Below are 21,389 nucleotides of genomic sequence, written 5' to 3' on the forward strand. Positions count from 1 at the left end.
CTATCGCAATTGGGGAAATATCTCACTACTTAAAACACGTGTTGTTTAAATTTCCATTACAGTAAGCGTGGGTCTAGCCAATAGGACTCAAAGTCTCAAAAACAACTCACCTCATGCTAAATTAGATCCCTGGCCACAAAGTCAGCTCTCTAGACTCTACTGACTGCTCAGACTAGTCCTCCACTGACAATGGGGCTGCCGAAGCAATCGCCGTGCAGGTAACTAAAAGGAAGCCCTCCTCTTCCTCCCTTATGCACAGTGACGAGCAGCCTTGCCTTGCCCTCTAATAAAAAGCCTCCCTGACATACCCCTTTCCCTCACAGAGGGCAAGGACGCAGTACCTACATTAAATCATGCTCTTCCCTTTCGCCGTGGCACTGCTACAGCCAGACCTTATCTTTTACAGACACTGATGGAAAAAGGAATCGCTGGAATTTGAACAACTGAGCGCCACCACTATTTCAGAGTGACAAGCAAGTGCCACCAGCACCAGTTAAACAACCGCTGTGGGAGGGAGGGAGGGAGGGATGCCCGATGGCTACAGCAGCCTAAGGGGGCTCAATTGGTGCAAGACTGTAGAGACACAAAGCTACTCCTTGAGCCAGGTTCAACTTACGTTGGACTTAATATATCCTGAAAGAGCTTGGCAGGTGGGCAGCTGTTAATTCACAGTCATTTTTAAAACCACAGCTCCCAAAAGCCACTCGAAGAGCAATTGTCAAATGTTATGTCTGCCAGTAGTGCCCACTGGCAAAGAAACAGCTTGCAGTTTCACGTGGATTGAACCAAATTTTCCAAACTCACTGAACACAAAATATTACCTGCTGTATTGTACCAGCCTTCAGATGTCTCTTTGTAATGACAGGCACAACACTTCTGACATAGTTCACATCAGGTGAACCAACACCACTAAAGCCACCCGGTAACGCAGGCCTAATTCTGGTACCGTGTTCATCCACATCCAAGTCAAAATCGGCAACTTTCCAATTCTATCAAACGTGACGTCAAATGTTATTTTTGTCAGTACTTACCTGCATGTAAGGAAAAGCTATGTGGAGAGGAGTTAAAATTCAGTGTGAAATGAATTCTGGTTAAGTGGAGGTTTCGGGTTATTCAGACATCTTTCAAGCAAGAGTGCAAAAGGAGCATTAACAGGTTTACTCTGATAGAGCGCAGCTGATGAAGTCTTCATACCCTGACACCTCACAGTTACAGATCTGCTTTCTACCAACTTAAATATGCAAGAAAACAACATAAAATGGAAGCGAGAGGTAAACAGAACAAGCAGAGGGAAGAGACAGGAACAAACAGAATCTCTAGGAGGCACAGGATGTCTTAGAAAAACAGTCATTAGATGCAAAAAAAAAATAGTTCTTATTAAAAAGGAATAAACACAGTATATGACAAGCAGGATTTTCTCCCTGTAGAAGTATTTTTCATTGCCACCTACTGTATACTATGTGTTAGCAGCAAAAGCAAAGCAAGACTGGTTAACTTCACAGCCCGAGTCCCGGCAGAGTGGTGGAGGAGCAGAGATTCGGGAGGGTGACCTGCACAAGCAGCTCCCGCTCAGAACGGCACTTCTACCCGGCAGAGGCTGAGAAGGATTCTGTTCTAGTTCTGCAAAACCGGATCACGCAAATGTTAATTCTGCATCTGTTCATAAGCAGGAACGAAGTGAAATATTTGGCACGATACAGAAGGATGTAAGAATAGATGATCACAAAAGGAAAATGTTAATTTAAACTTGAAGTATTTGCATGATGTTATGTAATTGGAAAAGTCTTCCAAGGAGAAAAGAAGAAAAGCTGTCATCCCACGACGAGTCAGCCACACGGACAGACGCTAGGATGACGAAGAGACGAGCCAAGTGGTTGTCAGACGTAGGAAGCCAGTCTGAAGGTCTTTATTTTTTCCTGCCAGGCTTTACATGCAGCAGGTAACTGGCTCTCTTACAAGAGAGCCTCCTGCAGCCTCCTTAGGATTTGCCCACCTTTGACAGTAATACTGTAAACAAAACCAAACCCCACGTAGGCATGCTCAGCACTCCAGATCCCCACACTTAGGCTGGTTTTCATCCCAGCATTATGAGATGGGATTTATGCCCAGGAAGCTCATACTACACATATAAAAATGCACAGCATCTAAAAAAACTTTTATTGTATTAGTATCGAGGATGCTCCCTAGTAAAGCGAGTGCCTCGTTATCACTGCCTTGAAGCCATGAATATGCAGCTACTTCCCCAGGTCAAATTTAAGTTCACACCATTTCTAAATGCACTTTACCTATGCCACAAAACATAAATTAATTGCTTTGCCTCCCTGTCTCCAGGGTTGGAAGCTTTGGGCATTCCCCCCAGTTTACAGGGATACATGCAACCACATGTACAAAAAGGTTAAAAACAATCCCCAAAACCAAACCATTTCCACAGCACCGAGCTGACCCCGAGAGAGGGCTGTCTCAGGCAGAGGACCTTCCACCATTCCAAGGGACAGACAGGTTTTGGTGCATGTATTGGCTTGCTTTTCGTTCGCAGGCTCAGAAAAACACAAACCCAGCCAGCAGCAGCACAGAACTCAGCCCCATTTGCCCAGAGAATGCTGGCAATTAACTAGTATTTCTACAAGTTACATTAATTAATACCGAAAAGCTGTTACAAAGAGAAAAACCTTCTTGCTCTAAGAAGGAGTTGTGTCTCCTACATAACTGGTTGTCCAGACCCCATTTGCTTTGTGGATAACCCAAGGGAACTTGGTTGCCTGATTCATCGACTCAGAAAGATACAGATCTCTTTAGGAGCCTGAATAACAGTAATACACACCCCAACGAAAGGCACGGGCACGCGTGCGTACAAATATATACGTGAACTTCAGAATTTTTACACTACAATAATGTTAACTCACGTTTCTTTTTATTAAGAGACTATTAAAAGCTAGCCATCACAAAGCAGCACTGTTCATGACCTCATCCAATACAGGAACAGGTTACTAAGCAACTAAGAATTAAACTAAACAACTAAGAATTAAACTCTGAATCTGTAACAGTGGTAGTGAGAAAGTCTATTCCATACAGCTTTTGATTTTCTAAAAAACATCTACTTGCTTAAACTCACTCACTGGAGGTCGAGTTATGATAAATTAAACCTGTTGAGTTTAGAAAAAGCCCACACCAAAACCAAACAAAAACCCAACACAACAGGAAACCTACCCCACACAGGCACACTCCCCAGGTCTCACACACACGGATGGTTTCCAAAACAGATGTCCCAGAACAGAGCCACCACCAACGTAAAAAGCACCTCAACAATTTCTCAAAGGTTCCTTCCCTTTGCAGCCGCTGACACGGTCAGCAAGTGGTAAAAGCAAAACTGGGCTCAATCAGAATTGCTATTCCAGCCTGACCTACATTCTTCCTCGACAAATCAGAGCGAGGAACGAGAGCCACGGAGATTTTTGGCAACCCCCAGATTTGGCTACCGGTCAGCGCAGTGCCAAGAAGCACTGGCTCAGCCCTATGCCAGGGCTCTGCCTTCAATTTGTCAGTTTTCCTCCAAACATCTTGTGTATTTAGGAAAGTCTTTGCAGTCAGCCACTCTCAGCCGCAAACGTACAAACAGAAGCGCTGAAATAGCTTCCCCACTCTTGTACTCATCCCACAGGCTTTACGTAACCATCGTCAGAGGCAGGTCGTTACCGTTAGATGTGAGAAGTGTGTCCTGCAGTCCAGTTAACTTTAATAAAAGATTCTTTTTTTTGTATAAGTGATAAATTGTCTGGTTCCTACAAATCTGACATACTGAGTTCTCAAATTTGCCTTCCCAGATCAACATACACACAGAGCTCCTCACGCGTAAAGTATCAGCAGTGTTAGTCACACCTCACAAATACCTGTCATTTAATAAACCTTTGACAACTTTCAAATGTCCCCTTGGCACATGCTTAGAATAAAGGAGCCCTGTGAGCTACCAGTACATACCTGCTCCACACCCTTTGCAAAAGGCATCTTGACTCCTGAATCACCTTCCCTGTCTCCAGCGTGCTCGTTCTCCCAAGGCAGTTTGTTTTTCCCTTTACCTGCACTCAAGACTCTTCTTGGACTCAACCCTGGCTCAGCACAAACACCGTGCGTGCCGGAGCTCTGCAGAGCATCGTCCCTGGCGTGATACCCACAGTAGCTGTGCGCGCTCTGAGTTCTGCTGCCCATCAAGAGCCAGTCTGTATCTGCTCCAGGGGGCAAACAGGACCCCCTGTTATGACCAGATGACGGCAAGGGCACAGCGTACTCCACAAACCCTTGGTCTACGAGCTTTGGCAAGGTCTTCCTGGCCAGCCTGGCCTGCACAGCATGCATCACCCCGTCCCCATTGTCCTCGAGCTCCACGGCATCCACCGCCTTGAAGAGAAGGGTGCTCTGGCCTGGGCCCAGGGAGGACGCCAGCACAGCAAACGCTTCCATGGCAGCGTGCCGGACCCTGCGCTTGCCGTCCACCAGTGCCGGAGCCAGTCCGAAGGCCAGCGTGGCCAAGTCCAGCTCCTCGCTGGGGTAAGTGAGAAGGGCCACGATGCAGATGTTGACCACCTCCTCGCGGACTTTGGAGTTCTTGTGCTGCAGGTACTCCCGCTGCAGCAGCAGGCCCAGCACCTGCTGAGGACCCGCTGCCTTCATGAGCCGCAGCAGCAGGCGGTTGTACTCCTGCCGGATGGCCACCTTGTTGTCCCCCAGGACTTTAGCAGCAGCGGAGACCAGAGGTGCCAGGAAGGCCTGGACCTGGTCGCCCAGGCGCAGGGCCAGCAGATGTATCACCTCCAACGCTCCGAGCACCACCTTGAAGTTGGAGTCATCGAGGAGGGTGTAGAGGAAGCTGATGAGACCCAGCAGGCTGGGGGCTGGCGCAGAGCTCACCGCGGCCTGGCTGGTCCCTCCAACCACCCTCTTCAGCTCCTCCACGGCCTGCGTGCGGTTCCTGTAGTCCTCCTGGTCCAGAAGGCGAGCGTGCAGCTCCGGCGGCAACAGCCCGAACTTCAGGCCGGTGCCGCCGGGCCGGGCGGGGGGCGGCGGGGCCGTGCCCTCACCCACCAGCCGACCCTCCAGTAGTCGCTGCCGGCCGGCAGGCAGGAACGGCTCAGCGCCGGGCCCCTCCTCCCGCTGCCCGGCGGGCCCGGGGCCGCCCAGCTGCCAGGCCAGGCTGCGGGAGAGCTCGCCTAGAGCCCGGCGGGCGGCGGGCGGCGGCGTGAGGGAGCGCAGGGAAGAGGAGGCGGCAGCGGGCGGGCGAGGGGGGCGGCCGGGCCCGCGGCGCCGTCCGCGCAGGGCCTCTCCGCGCAGCGCCGGCCGCGGCCCCCACGGCAGCTCCGCAGCGGCATCACCCGCCGCCCGGCCGCCGCGCTCAGGGCTGAGGCACGGCGGGAGCCAGCCCCCCCCGCCCCCGCCGCCCTCCGGCTCCTCCATGGCGCGGGCGGGCGGCGGCGGCGCGAGGGCGGCGGCCATGGGCGGCGCAGGACGAGGCCGCCCCCGCCCTGGCAACGCCGCGCGCCACAGCCCCGCGTCGCCAGGGGCCGGCCCGCACCGCGCCTGCGCGGAACCGCCCACCGCGCGGCGAGAGGGGGGGGACTGACAGACACCTCGCCGCCCCCTTTATCCTCCGCCCCACGCCGCGACCGGCGCCCGGAGCCAGACCCGCCGGGTAACCGATCCCAGCGCGGGGCGGGAGGAGCGGGCGGTGCCGGGGATGCTCCGCTGAAGTGGAACTACCGCCCGCTCACCCCCCCGCGGTACGCGAGTGGTACCGCCCGGTCCCGGGGCATTGTGGGTGTGCGGCGCTTCCCTCAGCGGGCTGGGTGAGGGCGGGGGGCGGCGGCGGCGCCCGGAAGTGACGCGTGTGCGGTGCCGCGCGCGGCCGAGCCAGCGGAGGCGACCAGGCGGCGGTACCGCGGGCCGGGCCTCGCCGCGGCCTGCGCCACCCCCCGCCCGCAGGTGAGCGCGGCCCGCCCCGCTGCCCCCCGCCCGGGCCCGTGCCGGGAGCGCTTCCGCGGCGGCAGCTGCTGTTTCCCGGCTCGGTCCGCGGAGGGCGGGCGGGATGGACCGGCGCCGTGCCGGGGGGGGGCCGGAGGGACGCTCGTCTGAGCGGAGCGGCGGCGGGAGGGTGTCAGCTCCGGGCCGGCAGCGCGGGGGTGTCGGGGGGACTGGTGCCTGGCGGCGGGGAGGGAAGCGGCGGCTGGTTTGTGGAGCCCGTCCGCGGGGCGCTCGGCCTCTGCCCCGCCAAACGGGCTGGGGCTGGAGCATGAGGGGAAGCGCAGCGGCGTGCAGAGCAGAAGACTTCACAAGCAAGACGGTTTCTGCTTGCTAATTACTTTTTTCCTTGGCGTGCAGAAGGTGGTTTTTTTGCGGCGCGCCGGGTGTTCAGCACCAAAGTTAGCTCGGTGCTTAGGGCGGGTGCTTCTGAGGTTTTATGGTCTCTAGCGAGTAGCGAAACTAGACAAGTCGCTCCCTGGCCCCAAGCATTTGGTAGTTAAATAAGGAACTGGCGAGCGCTTAAATATTACCTTGAAACAGAAAAGTGCCTGGAGCTCTTCCTGCTGTTTTCACATAACGAAAATGCTGTGCTCGGCATCGCTTGCTGGGCATCATCACATACCGTGGTTTTTAGAAGAGTAAAAACCTTCAGTAAGCAAGCTTGGGTAGTTGTGTTTCTGGTTAACCTTTTTATTTCCAGTAACTGTTTCCCTGCTATTCAAGATAAGTTTTACCCACGCACTGTGAAAAGGATCTGCCAGCCCGGCGCCTAAGGGCAGATATTTGATTTCTGTTGCGAGCACAGATTTTTGGACTAGCACATGTTCTTCAGGGCTGGTTAACATTCCAGCTTCTGATTTCTTGCTCAACAATAAAATAAAAAACATGCAAATATGTGGCGTGGGCGAGCTTTGCCATGCAGGAGGTACACGAGATATGGCAGTAGGCATCTCGACCAAGTTGGTACAAAGAGTTTTAGTTCTGCGGAATAACTTAAATGTACCTATTTATAACTGTTTTTACAGGTTTTGCATCTGAACTGTAACCGTTCCTTTTTCCCTCCATGTGGTGTTACCTGGTGTTTTATAATTTCTGTGTATACGTACAATCAAGTTATAAACTGGGCGCAGACACAAAAGAAAATGTTTTAGGGGCTGAACAGCTCCCCCCACACCCCCCCCGTATAATTTGTACTGCAAAAATGTAGTTATATGGAAAATGCTGTTGTATGGAATCTTGTCTTTTGCAGATATGCTTAAAATACTTTCTTTTAGATATGGGGGGGGGGGGTGGTTCCCAGTATAGGGTTGTAATAGGAGCTTAGCTTTTAATGGGTGAGAGGTTTTCTATCTCTAGCTGTAAGCCTTCACTTCTCTGTCAGTACTATTATGTTCTGTATTTAAATGTTGGCAACTAATTTATTCTTTCAGATTCAGCACTTTGTAAGTAGGCTCGCTGCAAATTAGATGTCAGTTAAGGAGCTGTAAAAATGATTAACTTCTTAATAATAAGATAAGCGAGATCTTGAGGTTTGTGTAGTCATTTAGCAAATCAAAATGAAATCAGCTTTTCAGTTCAGAAAGTGGATGGCTGCAGTGTTCTCTGTAGAACAATAGTTATATTTCCTCGTGGTCCAGGATCCTGACACATTCCTACCCTCCACCCTCTCACTGGTATAATAATTCAGCCTGAATAAAGAACTGAAGAACTGCTTCTCCAACAGGTAGTGGTGGGCAGCACCGTTTGAATTTTAATGATACTGAAATTAGAGCGGGTATCATAGTGCCTTCAGGTGTCACGAGGCAAAGGAAAACTCTCTGCAAGAAGCGTTTGGGGGTTTTGTGGAGCTGTAGGTGGGAATGAGGATCCTTCTCTCTGCCCCTCCTGGCGATGTTCTCCTCTGCCCCAGCCCCCCTCTCTCTGCAGCCCCCAGCCCCACTGCCTCTGCGGGTCTCTGTTGCCTCTTCGTGCAGGGGGAGGGACTGATGGGTGATGGGAGGAGTGGGGCTCTGCCCCCAGCACTGGTCCCAGGGTTGGGGGGATGCACAGCAGGGCCCTGGCTGCACCATGGTAGCACTAGGGAGAATAGCAGAAAGTAGTTGAAGAACTTTTAAAACTTTCTTTGAAATAAGCCAGTTCTATTCTTTGTTTATCTCTATTTATTTCTGTTTCAGTTGCTGTTTAGTTTTCTCAAATACCTGATGTGAAATCCTATCATGCGTTCAGCACTTCAGATAATACGTGTTTTACTCCAGAACAAAAAAAAAAAAAAAGGTGGTGGTTCAGTTTTATTTTTCCGAGTCAATGATTAATATAGCATATGCTATTAATAAACCTTTGATTGTCCTGGATTTAACTTGTGTGAAAAAGCATAGCGCATAAGGATTGAAAAAGTAAATTGGAAAGTAATAAACCTAATTAAGATAAAAGCAAAAATGGAAAAACATTTTTTTAAACGTTCTGTACGGCATGTCTAAGTAACATGAGTAATGAAACTGTTGAAGTGGAGCCCTGAGTAATGCGTTAAAAATTGTGTTTGCCACAGATGGACCAGTCGTCTCCAACCTACATGCTTGCCAACTTAACCCACTTGCATTCTGAACAGCTCCTGCAAGGCTTGAACCTCCTTCGCCAACATCATGAGCTCTGCGACATTATCCTCAGAGTCGGCGATGTCAAGATCCACGCCCACAAAGTGGTGCTTGCCAGCATCAGCCCCTACTTCAAAGCCATGTTCACTGGGAACCTCTCGGAGAAGGAGAACTCGGAGGTGGAGTTCCAGTGTGTGGACGAGGCGGCGCTGCAGGCCATCGTGGAGTACGCCTACACGGGCACCGTCTTCATCTCCCAGGACACTGTGGAGTCGCTTCTTCCAGCTGCCAATCTCCTCCAGATCAAACTGGTGGTGAAGGAGTGTTGCGCGTTCCTCGAAAGCCAGCTCGATCCCGGCAACTGCATCGGGATTTCCCGCTTCGCAGAGACCTACGGCTGCCACGACCTCTACTTGGCTGCTAACAAGTACATTTGCCAAAACTTTGAAGATGTTTGTCAGACGGAAGAGTTTTTTGAGCTGACACATGCTGAACTGGATGAAATCGTTTCCAACGACTGCCTGAACGTTGTGACGGAAGAAACCGTCTTTTACGCGCTGGAGTCCTGGATCAAGTACGACGTGCAGGAGCGGCAGAAGTACTTGGCACAGCTGCTCCACTGCGTTCGACTGCCGCTGCTGAGCGTTAAGTTCCTCACGAGGTTATATGAAGCAAATCATCTCATTCGTGATGACCATACCTGCAAACATCTGCTAAATGAGGCCCTAAAATACCACTTCATGCCTGAACACAGACTTTCCCACCAGACCATGCTGATGACGCGACCTCGCTGTGCTCCTAAAGTTCTGTGTGCTGTCGGAGGGAAAGCTGGACTCTTTGCCTGTTTGGAAAGGTAAGTGATAGTAAAGATGTTGCAGCACTTGGCGTGGTGTGACATTCATGTTCGTTAGCACGTGGATCAGGATTAAGGCAGTCGAAGAGCTGTGCTCTGCAGGTCTGTAGTTACTCTTTGCTTTCGTAAAAACTACTTAAGTATATTTTTTTTTTTTTTGACAAGGCCGAGCACTGAATCCAAAATATGTTCTGATTCAACGAGTAATCTTCAGTGTTGTGGGGTTTTGTTTGTGCTAACAGAAATAGCTATAAAATCTTATCATTTTAATTCTGTTGATTGAGAATTTGGATAATAAAAGTGGTTGATAAAAGTTTGTATGCTACTTCTTTATCCTTCAGGTCTTTTCATTTTACATAATTTTTCCCTGATCTATTACTATTCCAGACCATCAAATCATAAAATTTAACCATAAAATATGCTTCCTGGTAACTCAGAAGTCCTTGGATTTAAAATAGACTTAACAGAGTAGAACAACGGGGTAATTCTTAGCAATGTCACGCTCTTGACCATCGTGTAATCACGCCATCCCTCTCAGCCACTGGGTTGGTATCCACATCCCTGCCGGCAGAAACAGGGACGGGCACATCCTTTTTTACCCAGTTTTCACCATAAACCTCCTCTTCAGTTACTGGAGCACATCCCTGAGGCTAACTGTGTGAGCAGAAGGGATGTAACAGAGAGAAAAATCGCTTTCTTCCCCATACTGGTAGGGTTGGGTTTACTCACCATGTTGTATTAACATTGCCAGAAGTGGTAGTTAAACTGTGTGGGTCTGCACATGTATGTGTACTTATAGATACACACACAGTGCTGTGGTGTGGAATGTGCCCTTATCAGCTCAGTAAATGCCTCCTGTGTCAGGGCACGTTACCCGAACTGGTTCTGCAGCTGAATCCTGGGGTAATATTTTACTCCGAGATACTCTTTTTCTGTGACAATTCTGTGTTTGCGTATATATATACATACACTTAAAAACCTGGGAAGATCAGTATCTTCTTCCTCCCTGAGTTTAGACTCGTCAAAGTTACTTAAAATTAACTTCCCTGATAATAGGGATTGATAGTAAACTACACGTTGGGACTGGGAATTGTTGGATTTATAGATTGAAAAAATAAAAGGGGTTTTGGGCTTAAAAAAATCCCTTTGTTCGAGTGAATAAAGTTGTCCTCTGATATTCTTCAGCTCTGTTTCTTTCACAGCTTCTTCAGTGTTTGTAACAATGTTATATAACAATGTAGTTTGGATTATTTTGATATTTTTTTAAAACAAAAATGTTCTTTACTACTTTAACCATGTTTTAATGCATACAAAAATCTGTTCTTCCTTAATTTATTATTCGTATTCTTTCCTAAACTGTCATTTCAGTTAATACTTAGGTTCAAACAATTGCTTTTGACATACAAAAAAAGTCACAGGTTGCTTAAATAATATCTAATACAATTAAAATTGTGAAGTAAAGAATCACAGACTGGTTTGAGTTGGAAGGGGCCTTACAGCCCATCCAGTGCCACCCCCTGCCATGGGCAGGGACACCTTCCACTAGCCCAGGTTGCCCAAAGGCCCGTCCAACCTGGCCTTGAACCCTTCCAGGGAGGGGGCAGCCACAGCTTCTCTGGGCAACCTGTGCCAGGGCCTCACCACCCTCACAGGGAAGTAGGAACCCTTAATTCCACTATTCTCATTCTACTTTCCCTTTGTACTTGCAGAAAGGCTGCTTTTTTAGCTCACAGTTAGCTGCTGCTTTGTGATAACAAAATTACTTCCAGTATGTTTAATCCTGCTCGTTTCTAACTGGGCTGCTGCTGTCAGGAGCCAGTCTGGTGTTTCAACAGTCCTTGCTCCTGGGTTCTTAGTCAGTGGCTATCGGCTCTCCAGCGGCTTCATTTTCTTGGATGTTGTTTGAACAAATCATATTTCCTGTGTACTAGAGAGTCTTTTAAATCATTTAAGTAATTAACTAAACTATGTAGGTGGATTGACCGGATTTCATGCGTGATAGGCTAGAGCCACCATATTTTAACATTAATTAAAAAGGCAAATAAGCAGTATTTTGAAAACTGATTTTTCAGATTGTTTTGTTCTACTTCGACATTTCACTGAAATTACACAGTGCATGCCAAATATGTGTTTATCAAACTACAAATTGTACCTTCTAAGGATGTTTGTATATATAGACATGTGCTTCCCCCTCTCTAATTCACCTTTTCTCTCTCTCCCATCTCTGTGACTGTTCTTTTTTTTTTTCCCAGTGCTCCCTTCTTGTCCCTTTGCTTTGTGTTTTTAGCTTCCCCCAGTCACAGCCTACCTCAAAAGCTGCCGTGCCATCAGCCCTGTATTGTCTTCCCTCCGTTACCCGCAATGCATCCCACCTTCTCCCTGCTCTGCCTGGTTTGTACTTTCAAAATCCATCATTTTAGGTCTCGGACTTGGTGCCGTGGCTGCTTGCTGGGCTGCTGCATCGCCCTGCCCGTGGTGAGGCCCTGGGGTTTTCACTCTTCAGAGCAGAAAACAGCGTTTGATTTTTAGCTTACATCTGGGCTATTGGAAGAAACAGCAAACAATGGATGGGACATATTAAATAATCTTAAGACTGTGTTCTTTGATGCTGTTTGCAGTTCACACAGCTGCAGAAAGCTATGTTTGCTCACATAGTCTTTGTTTTTCTATTTCAGTGTTGAAATGTATTTTCCCCAGAATGACTCCTGGATAGGCCTGGCGCCTCTTAGCATTCCCCGCTACGAATTTGGAATATGTGTCCTAGACCAGAAAATATACGTTGTGGGAGGGATTGCGACCCACGTGTGCCAAGGCATCAGTTACCGGAAGCATGAGAATTCCGTGGAGTGCTGGGACCCCGACACCAACACCTGGACGTCTCTCGAGAGGATGTTTGAGAGCCGGAGTACTCTGGGGGTGGTGGTGCTGGCTGGCGAGCTCTATGCCTTAGGTGGCTACGACGGGCAGTCGTACCTACGGACTGTAGAGAAATACATTCCTAAAGTGAAGGAGTGGCAGCTCGTGGCCCCAATGAACAAAACAAGAAGTTGTTTTGCTGCAGCTGTCTTGGACGGGATGATATATGCCATTGGGGGTTACGGTCCTGCCCATATGAACAGGTATGTGCTTTTGGTGGGTGTAGCTCCATGTCGTAAGCTGGAAATCAGCAAAACTCATTGTTAAGATTTTGTTATTGGCAGCCAATTAAAAAATATTCTAAGGTAGATTCGTAATCCACAGCGAGCCTTGTTAATCCTTGTTCTGCAGTATCAGTCTAATAATTCAACTGGGAAATCTTTATTTTAACTTCACGTGTTCCAGCTCAGACCTCGTTTCTTTGGGTTGGGTTTGGTTTTCAAATCCTTCAGAAGGGAAAATGATAGAGGCGTGTCTGTGTATCACTAAGCAAGGTGGTGTAAGACCCATGGCCTTGTAGACACCCGGGCTGGCTGGCTCGGCGGCTCGGCTGTGTGGGTTTATGTGCTCAGGCCCCCAGGCAGTGTCACGGCGCTGCACCGCGGCTGCTGAGCTCTGGGGAGAGGCTTGTGCCAGCACCATGTAAATCCTTCTACCCACAGCCTGCAAAATATTAGGCGGCGTGGTTAGCTTTGACATTTGAAACACTGAGTTGACACGAATAGGATTTTTCACATGCTTAATATACACCTTGGGTGGAATCTTAAAGTACTCGTGATGAGGATAATAAAGCTCAGGTTGGTGGTTCCTGCCCTGGCTCCTGGGTGGAAGTGGGTTTGCCTCAGACCTCACCTTCACAGGCAGTTTCCTGGTACCAGCATGCCCTTGAGTTGTTCTGTTCCACGTCGCTCCATATGGATGGACAGGGGCGTTTAGTTATGCAAAGAAATAATTTCTACTCTTTTCGTCATTAAAATGGGAACGAATCAGCCCTATGTCCCTCCAGGAAGCAAATTAATAAACTACAAACGTAAAAAGCTGAATAAAGAATGAAAATTAGGATCTTGCTTGCAGGAAGGGATGCACTGGTTGTTTAACAGTGTAGTATAACAACCTTGTGCTAGTCATTAATTGTACTTATTTCTTACATTTGATACATGTTTACATGAAACAATTGGTGAAGCAAAGGATTAGTTCCCAAGTAGGAAAGTATAGAGAAGTAGTTTTCCAAGTTTTTAAATTACTGAAATAAAACCAGCAATAACTTAAACTGCTTGGTACGGCGGTGACAGGATTTTATGAAACTTAATGTGACATTTTTCTGATTTCTTGTATTTTAAATTATGAACCGTAATAGCAGTTGAAATACTTCATAGACAAGCAAACCATCTCTGAAAGTTTTCTTCACATGGGAATTTGTGAATTTGCAGTAAATTTGCAGTAAAAGCAAGCTGCCCGCTGTGCAATTGAGCGCTTTTTCTCCAACTCTGTAGTGCTTCAGATTTTCTCTTCCCCTCTTCTCTGTCCCCTCGAAGCTGCACTTTGGACAGGGCAGGGCTGCTTGCCATGAGGGTGTTAATGACTCTGACCCTCTGTACAGCCCCAGTGCTTAAAAAAAGCAATAGTGATGATGATGATGATTCATTTCCATTGTATCCTGAAGGCCTCCTCTATCCTTAGTGTTCTGATAAGCAGCCTCTTTACTGCTTTTCCTGAGGGATAGCTCTCCACAGTTTTTTCTCTGTTATTTTCAGGCAAGCCTCAAGGAAGTTTTTGATTTGATGTGTTACCCAAATAGATACACTTCAGATCTGCATTGTGTTCGGTTTCTCATGAGTTGCTTTTTCTATAAATAGCAGCAGCCATCCTTGAAAGAGCTTTCAGTTCTGAGGCCAGCTTTGAAAAATTGTGCTTAGTTTCAATCTGCAACCTGAAGATCCAGGGCAGTGGCGTGAGGACACTGGTGAAGCAGCTGAACGGCAGCTGCTGTGTCGGGATGAAATATGTTAAAACTGCTTTTTGGCAACACTCTGTCGAGAACCTCCAGCTGCTTTGTGTTCTCGAAGGACCCTGGGATGTGACTGATGCTTCTGAGGTGATAACACTGGCATTTGTGCTACAGTTGGGTGGTGCGAAGCAGCTACGCTGCAGATTTTGCCATCAGCTCAAGCACTTTGTGTTGGGTTATTCCCGTGCGGGGTAGCACTGGTTGGCAGAACTAGATGTACCTCTGACAAACGCAGATTTCTCGTGGGGTGAAACTCAAGCGGCACTAAAATCCAGGCCTCACAAGTTGTTTGTTTGCATTGGCAGCATGGAGCGTTACGATCCGAGTAAAAACTCGTGGGAGACGGTCGCTTCGATGGCTGATAAGCGAATAAACTTTGGTGTCGGTGTCATGCTGGGCTTCATTTTCGTAGTAGGAGGACACAACGGTGTGTCTCACTTATCGAGCATCGAGAGATACGACCCTCATCAAAACCAGTGGACTGTGTGTCGACCCATGAAGGAACCCAGGACAGGTAGGGATGCGCCACGCTCTCAGCGGTTAACTCGGGTTCCTTTCGGAAAGAAACTGCCCTTTGTCCCAGCAGAAGCTGCAATAAAGTTGCCTACAGAGTGTTGCTCTTCACCTGTGAATGAAGATCACTTAATCAGCTCTGTGAAAGAATGAGTATTTATTTCTCTATCTTTAATTAGAGTCCAGATTATTAATGCTGAGCTGCAACAAAAATAATATGAAGTAATATTTCTACTCCACCTTCTATTTTTTCACTGATTTTGAGTGAGTTTCTGTTGGTTGCTGTTCTATTGTATTTTATTTCACGTTGAGACTCAGTAGTGCATCCTCTCTCCTGCCTCCCTGACGAGGAGTGTTGGGGCAGAAGAGCATTGCTTTGTCGTAGGAAAGGGTATGAGAACAGTAAAAAAGGAGTGTAACCCTGAACAGAGAGGGACTCATTTTCCTTAAAGACAGCCCGAAAAAGGAGAGGCTGTGAGAACGCTGCAGGCGGGGAGGATGTTGTTTCCAAGTAGGAACAGAAATACTCCTTCTTTCCACACTTGGTGATCACGCAATCTTTTTTTATCTTTTTTTTCTTCTTTCCAACAGGAGTTGGTGCAGCCGTAATTGATAACTACCTTTATGTAGTTGGAGGTCATTCGGGGTCGTCCTATCTGAACACTGTACAGAAATACGACCCCATCTCGGATACCTGGCTGGACTCTGCTGGGATGATGTACTGTCGATGCAATTTTGGTTTGACTGCACTTTGATGAAAAGCAGGACTTTATGGACCTGGTGGAGCTTAACCTGCTTGAAAATAAACCCTGCTGGTGGAGACTGTAAGCTGCGTTTTCTGAAGCTGGAAAGTTGGAGGAACGTGGTGAAGTTGGGGTTGAAATGAGGAAGGATTTGTTTTCTTCCGGTAATCGGCCTTTGTTACGTTAGTGACACGGCCAGGACGACGGGAAAGCTTGTTACCAGCTGGGTTTAGCATCCTCCTGATGGCAGTGAATTCTAGAGAGTACTGTACATGCCTGGGATATGGTTAGAAAACTCACTGTATATCTAACCCTTTCACTTTCTAGAGCTTTCCTCTCTTCCTCCTGCCTACTATGAAACATGAAGTTTACTGTGCTTGGGGTGAGAGACGTGTGAGTGTGCTGTACGACTGGACAGTTCGCTGGTGGTCGTCTGGTTGTGTCTTCATGTTAAGAAAACGCCAGTGCTTCATCATTTTTTTTATGAACAGTAACTAAAGGGCTGCCTTGTTTCCGTATCTCAAGGTTTGTAAATAATAAATGCCATAGTCTGTTGCCTGTACACTCTCCTTTGTTACTCGCTTACCGGTAGGAGGGCTGGGATGGTAATTAGTAACCACTTGAGGAAATTTACAGGGTGGATTTATTGCCTCTTAATGAAGTTTTTGGATCTGATGAAGAGAAATTACATTTTTAACTTCCCTTATATTTTCTTTCAGTGGATAAATGAGCGCTAGATTGAATGACTTCATCTTGCTAGTCTGCTGTGTGTTTTCAATCGTAACACAAGGAAAAATGACAGCAGTAGTGTGTCGGGAGATGCCACAGCAGCGTTTGTAGCCTGATATAAAATAAATACTCAGAAATGAATCCCTCCCATCCTTCTCCCAAGCGCACTTGTGTCCATATTCCGTATAACATCCTTTTTTAAAAGAATGTATGATTGCTTTCTCAGAGTGTTCAGATATAAAAATGGTGCTAAATGTAGGACTTAACAATAAGGCTGTTACTGATTTTAGTGCAGTATGCATAAAGCATGATTGTTTTGATTGTTCTAGTGTTTTTGTTCCTTATTTGCTTGATACATTCGTGCCTAAGAAAACTGTCAAGAATAACACGATGTACTGAATGAGCTCTACGTTTGTCACGGTTTGGTTGTTTTTTTTTTCCAGAAGATCTATGTTTGTTTTTCCTATTCTCACAAACACATAAATAGGGAGCGAATAGTCTCGGGTTCTTCAGCCTTGCCTTTATCACGAGTCCTGGTGAATGAAGAGCACGGGGTGGAGTTGCTCATCCCAAGTGTGTCTCTTGCGTGACGGAGCACGGAGGGTTGGTTCCTGTGGCTGACCAGAATGTCAGGAGATGCAGCTTTGGGATAGCCCTAAACTTAGAGAAAACTTGGGCAGAGAAATAGAAAGTGAGGCTGTGGGTTATAACCATTATTTAAAATAGATGGCTGCATAAATATGAATTTTAGCTAATTTAGAATGCTTTGGTTTGTCTTCTGATTTTAACTAGGAACCATGGTTATCTTGAATTTCTGTTTTGATGTCTGTACGTGTATTGCCAGGCCTGGTACTGAAGAATTTTTTCTGCCTCCAGAGTTCTTTTCCCCTTGTTTTAACATGTTAATTTAATGTTTGTTTCCCCTTGTTTTTCTAGCCTGTGTAGTATTATTTTTGAAGGTGCAATAATATTTGAAATAGTTGCTTTAAAAGCCATTTCTTGATAAGTTTGCTAAGTGGAGGTTTTTTGAGTGCACTTGATTTATTCTAGGTCCCTGCAAAGCTCGTGGCACCCAGGCACCCAGTGGTGTTCCTTGGTCTTCTGTACGCTACTGTGCAGATTTTTAGCAGTCAAGGAGACGAGGCTGTTTTCACCATGTAACATTATTCATTGATAACAGGTGTTTGCACAGATCATGAGATCCTGCACAAATTCTTCAAATTTGGTAGAATTAAGCAGGACTTGAAAAGTAAATAAAATGAACAATGTCAGTGTTTTCAGTGCAGTTTCTTTGACCCAATAAGGATTCTGGTTATATAGCAATAATAGCGTAAATTAATTATTCTGGTGACTGTTGATAGGACACGTGTAGCTACGTGGTGGTGTGTTGCGTGTGGGTGTGTGGGGAGGAGGAGGAAGGGGAGCAGCGCGGGGCTGGGGTCCAGGAGGTGTTTCAGCCTGGTGTGTAGCTCGCCTCTCGTTCCGTCGGGGTAGGTGCACAAGCTCAGCGCTTCCATGGGCTGTTTTGCTCTTCAGTCTGTTTTCCAGAGAGGCCGTTGGTGATCACGTTGTCCAGTGTACACCAGAGATAAGGGCGCTTCAAAAACTAATATTAAAATAAGAAAAATTCCTTGCCTAACTGAGAATTTTACGCTGATAGGAGGCTTTCTGCGCAGTTTGGTACTGTACCTGCTAGAGCTTAACTGCAGAGGCACTCTGTGAATGAAGGTGTTCCTATACATGTTCTGATTGGAAATACCAGTAACCACCATTCTCAGTTAGTAGAAAGTGGTGCAGGGTACAGAAAACATTTTGGCTTCATCAGAACAAGAGGTCGGGGTGGTGTTGATGGTTATTCGGTGTTTATATAAGCATCTTTCATTTAGGGAAGTCAAAGCACTTAAAATTGTAAAATGTTTTATTCTCTTTACCTAGGCAGTGGCAATGTTAAATCAGGTCACGGAGATTGACCCCGTATTGCTCCATTTAAAATAGCAGCATAAACGATTTTTTTAGTGTGCAGGCTTGGTCTGAAGAATGGGAAAAACACCTAATGAAATAACACTGTTGTTAGATGAACTGCTTAACTGGCAACAGCTTGAACAGTACCAACCCTGGGGTCGTGTCACTTAAAATCACACCACCTTCATTTTCTGTTCTGGGGGCTTGTTGTCCTGCTCACTGAAGTGCTTGGTTATAGGGAGATCAGACACAACAATCCGTTTAAACCTGCGTTTGAAGAACAGTGCTCTCATCGTAATGTCTGTCTTGCCGTTTAAAAATTAAGGACCTTCAAATAAGATGTCATACAACTATAAATTATCATCCAGTTCTATTTCTTAATCACTCAAAATTATCTGTAAAGCACTTTAAAATGGGTATGAGTTTATATGTGTACATACAGTTCCTGAATTTCTGCTTTTTTTTTTTTTTTTTTAAGCTATTCATCTGTAAGCTTCTTGACAGCCTCTCCTCCTAGGAATACTTTTCTTTCAGAAATCTAGTTGGAATTTCTAGAGGGGCAAGTGTGTCCAGTCTGCAGTACAAGCAGTTAACTGTTTCTGGGAGATAGTGTGTTACTTCTGTGAATTTGCCATCTGTAAGTCCCCATTCACTCTATGAAACAATGCAAATTGTCCAAACTTGCCTTAAATTCTTGATATTTAACTGAAACGCAAAGAACTGGATGATAATTCCTATTTTTTTGCCTTATGCGCTGTGCTGTATTTTAAACCCAAGGATAACTATAATTTTTAGCAGGATTTAATAACTGTACAGAGAATACCAAATTGTACTCGGACTTGACCAGAGTGCTTTGGTTGGGAGTATAAAATGGTATATGTAGTTTTGTGTACGTAGAGTGTTTTTACGTGTTCATCTTTTCTAGCAGCAATGTTCTGGTTTTGTTATTGTTTACAAAAGTGGCATTTGAGTTCAACAGGTAAATAACTGTAACCTGCATTCTCGGTCTTTACTAGCGTTCTCGACGTGTTTGCTGTTGTGATAAAATGCTCTGTAAGTATTGTTGTAACGATTTCATTGAATGTGAAATGATTTAGTAAATAAACCTGCGAAAAAACTTATTTTTACACGTTTTGTTGGATGGTGACTATAAATGTGCTGTAGCTTCAGCCTTCCAGCGCAGTAACACCTCTGAGTTGTTACTCCAGCGTGTTACCTCAGCCCTGCCCGGTGGGAGCTGGAGCGAAGGGCAGGAGGATGTTCCCCCATCTCGGAGGGGGTGAGCTGGCTGGGGGACCCTGACCCCCAAAAACACTTTACAGCGTCTTTCCGTGTGAACCACGCTCTCCTGGGGAGGACCAGCACCCCTGACCCACTGCAGAAACCGTCTGCTCAGGGTTGCAAATAAATAATTTCAGCCTGCTGTTACTCCTTCACCTTTGTGGTTTGGCTTGGGGTGGTGGTTTACACGAAGGAACACCAGGCATCCCTCTCTCTGCAGGGGTGAAAAGGGAATTTAAGGTTCGGCAGTTACACGGTAAAATTACTTTTTCGCTGTCTTAATCTAAATACAGGCAGAAATGGCTGATTTTTTTACACAGCTGAGAGCAGGGTTGAGTGCTGAACTCTCTCTTGCCCAAGGCCTGAATTCAGCTTCACATTGCTGCCGTAGGAGATGCCATTCACCACTGGTACTCACACGTGTCCTTAAAAATCGTGTAATTGTGGACACCAGCTAGAAAACACTGCCTTTTATAGTCTTAGTTGTGCTGAAGCTGGCACAAAAAGTGATTTTCTTGGGGGGGGGAGAAAAGATTTAGTACATTAATAAAAGACTTTCAGGTAATACCCCTCAAGGACTGGGTTTTACCTTTCCCTAAGTTTAAAGGTTGCTATTACGCACTGATGTGGCAGCTACTTCAGAACACATTCGACAGACAGACAGGGCAGGTGAAGATTTCTTCCAGTTTATTTTAGCATAAAGCTTTTTTTTAAAAAAAAAAAAAAAAAAATTGTGTCGGAAAAATTCAAACATCTGACATAACATTTGGCTTAAAGCAGCTCTGGGCAGTACTGTAGTCCTCATTCTCTTTGGGTCTCAAATATACTTAATGCACAGACCTTAATTTAGGAATGGCCAGGAAATAATGGTGAAGGGAACATAACTTAGGGGGTTTGAGCTGTCTAATGTTAACTAGAGATGGCAAAAAATATAAAAAATAGTGCTTTATATTAAAAAAAAAATTTGTAAGCCTACCATAGGTGCTTGCACTGATGTGGGAAGCTGCAGTATGGTGCTTTTCTTTATTAAAATAAACCTTCCAATAAATGCCTGAAAATAGAAAGTCCTACAGAGAGCACAGCCCTCCCATGCAGGCGCTGCTGGCGGAGGGAGCGTGTGGCAGGCCCCTGCCCTCGCCCAGAGGGGCCACCCCCAACCCAGCTCTTGGGGACCTCTCCCCTTCCCTGAGGTGACCTGATTTTCCCGTTTTTCAGCTTAGGAAGGTTTAATACAACTATTACATTCCTTGGAAAACATCCCTTTGATCTCCTGCGTTCCCTCCCTGGCCTGGCTGTGCCGCGGGCCGTGCCCAGGCTGGAGCAGGCAGCTCGGCCTTCCGTGCTCCTCGGCACCCAGAACCTGGATTTAACCAAAAAAACCATAAAAACGGGAGAAGTGAGAACTGGGAGCAAAGTAAACTGGATCAGCATTACATGAAACTTCTCAAATGGTACTTTTCTTTGCTACTAAAGCTCCAGTCTAGAAAAAAAACCCAAAACATTATCATCAGCCGTGGTGTGCTCACACTCCCGTGGGGTAAAGTTTCAGATGAACTGAGTGAGTCCCAGTGACCAGACTGAATTCACCCTGCGTTTACCTTCTGCTACGCTGAACTAGTATGTGGTCTCCAACTTGGGTAAGGTCATTCCCGTAGTTATGGACCAAAAGAAACCAACAAATCAAAAAAATCCTCATTTTTTTCTGTACTCCCGTCCCCTTCCTGGTTCACTGCACCAAGGGCAGGCATGGGTCCGGCCCCTCGCCCGTGGAAATTGCGTCTCCA

The 21,389-nt window shown here is 46.7% G+C and overlaps 2 protein-coding genes across 6 annotated transcripts in view; one reads left to right on the forward strand and one right to left on the reverse strand.

Annotated features, from left to right (window-relative positions):
• Window positions 1-5,521, reverse strand: part of TOGARAM1 (TOG array regulator of axonemal microtubules 1) — a 45,562-nt gene extending 40,041 nt beyond the window's left edge. For all 3 annotated transcript variants that reach the window (XM_074821214.1, XM_074821213.1, XM_074821215.1), the window contains exon 1: window positions 3,976-5,521. In XM_074821214.1, coding sequence (XP_074677315.1) covers window positions 3,976-5,484 — 1,509 coding nt within the window. In that variant the 5' untranslated portion in view covers window positions 5,485-5,521. The remainder of the gene's footprint in view (window positions 1-3,975) is intronic.
• Window positions 5,522-5,884: 363 nt separating this feature from the next.
• On the forward strand, window positions 5,885-19,445 carry KLHL28 (kelch like family member 28). 3 transcript variants are annotated; one of them, XM_074821219.1, is made up of 6 exons: window positions 5,885-5,970; window positions 8,184-8,283; window positions 8,555-9,453; window positions 12,129-12,572; window positions 14,683-14,891; window positions 15,482-19,445. In XM_074821219.1, the coding sequence occupies exons 3-6, from the start codon at window positions 8,555-8,557 to the stop codon at window positions 15,643-15,645; spliced, it is 1,716 nt and encodes a 571-aa protein (XP_074677320.1). In that variant the 5' UTR covers window positions 5,885-5,970; window positions 8,184-8,283; the 3' UTR covers window positions 15,646-19,445. The 3 variants fall into 3 exon arrangements, with proteins under 3 accessions (XP_074677320.1, XP_074677318.1, XP_074677319.1); XM_074821218.1 differs by lacking the exon at window positions 5,885-5,970 and adding an exon at window positions 6,032-7,732; XM_074821217.1 differs by lacking the exon at window positions 8,184-8,283 and having other exon boundaries at window positions 5,890-5,970.
• The last annotated feature ends 1,944 nt before the right edge of the window (window positions 19,446-21,389 follow it).

Source organism: Strix aluco, chromosome 4 (genome assembly GCF_031877795.1).
Source record: "Strix aluco isolate bStrAlu1 chromosome 4, bStrAlu1.hap1, whole genome shotgun sequence".
Taxonomy (NCBI): Eukaryota; Metazoa; Chordata; class Aves; order Strigiformes; family Strigidae; genus Strix; species Strix aluco.

What these genes read in the sequence shown, in the direction of transcription:
- KLHL28 (XM_074821219.1), top strand. Translation starts at nt 8,555, where the DNA reads ATGGACCAGTCGTCTCCAACCTACATGCTTGCCAACTTAACCCACTTG. An exon ending in CTCTTTGCCTGTTTGGAAAG is followed by an intron (nt 9,454 to 12,128) that starts GTAAGTGATAGT and finishes TTTCTATTTCAG; the next exon opens with TGTTGAAATGTATTTTCCCC. An exon ending in CATGAAGGAACCCAGGACAG is followed by an intron (nt 14,892 to 15,481) that starts GTAGGGATGCGC and finishes TCTTTCCAACAG; the next exon opens with GAGTTGGTGCAGCCGTAATT.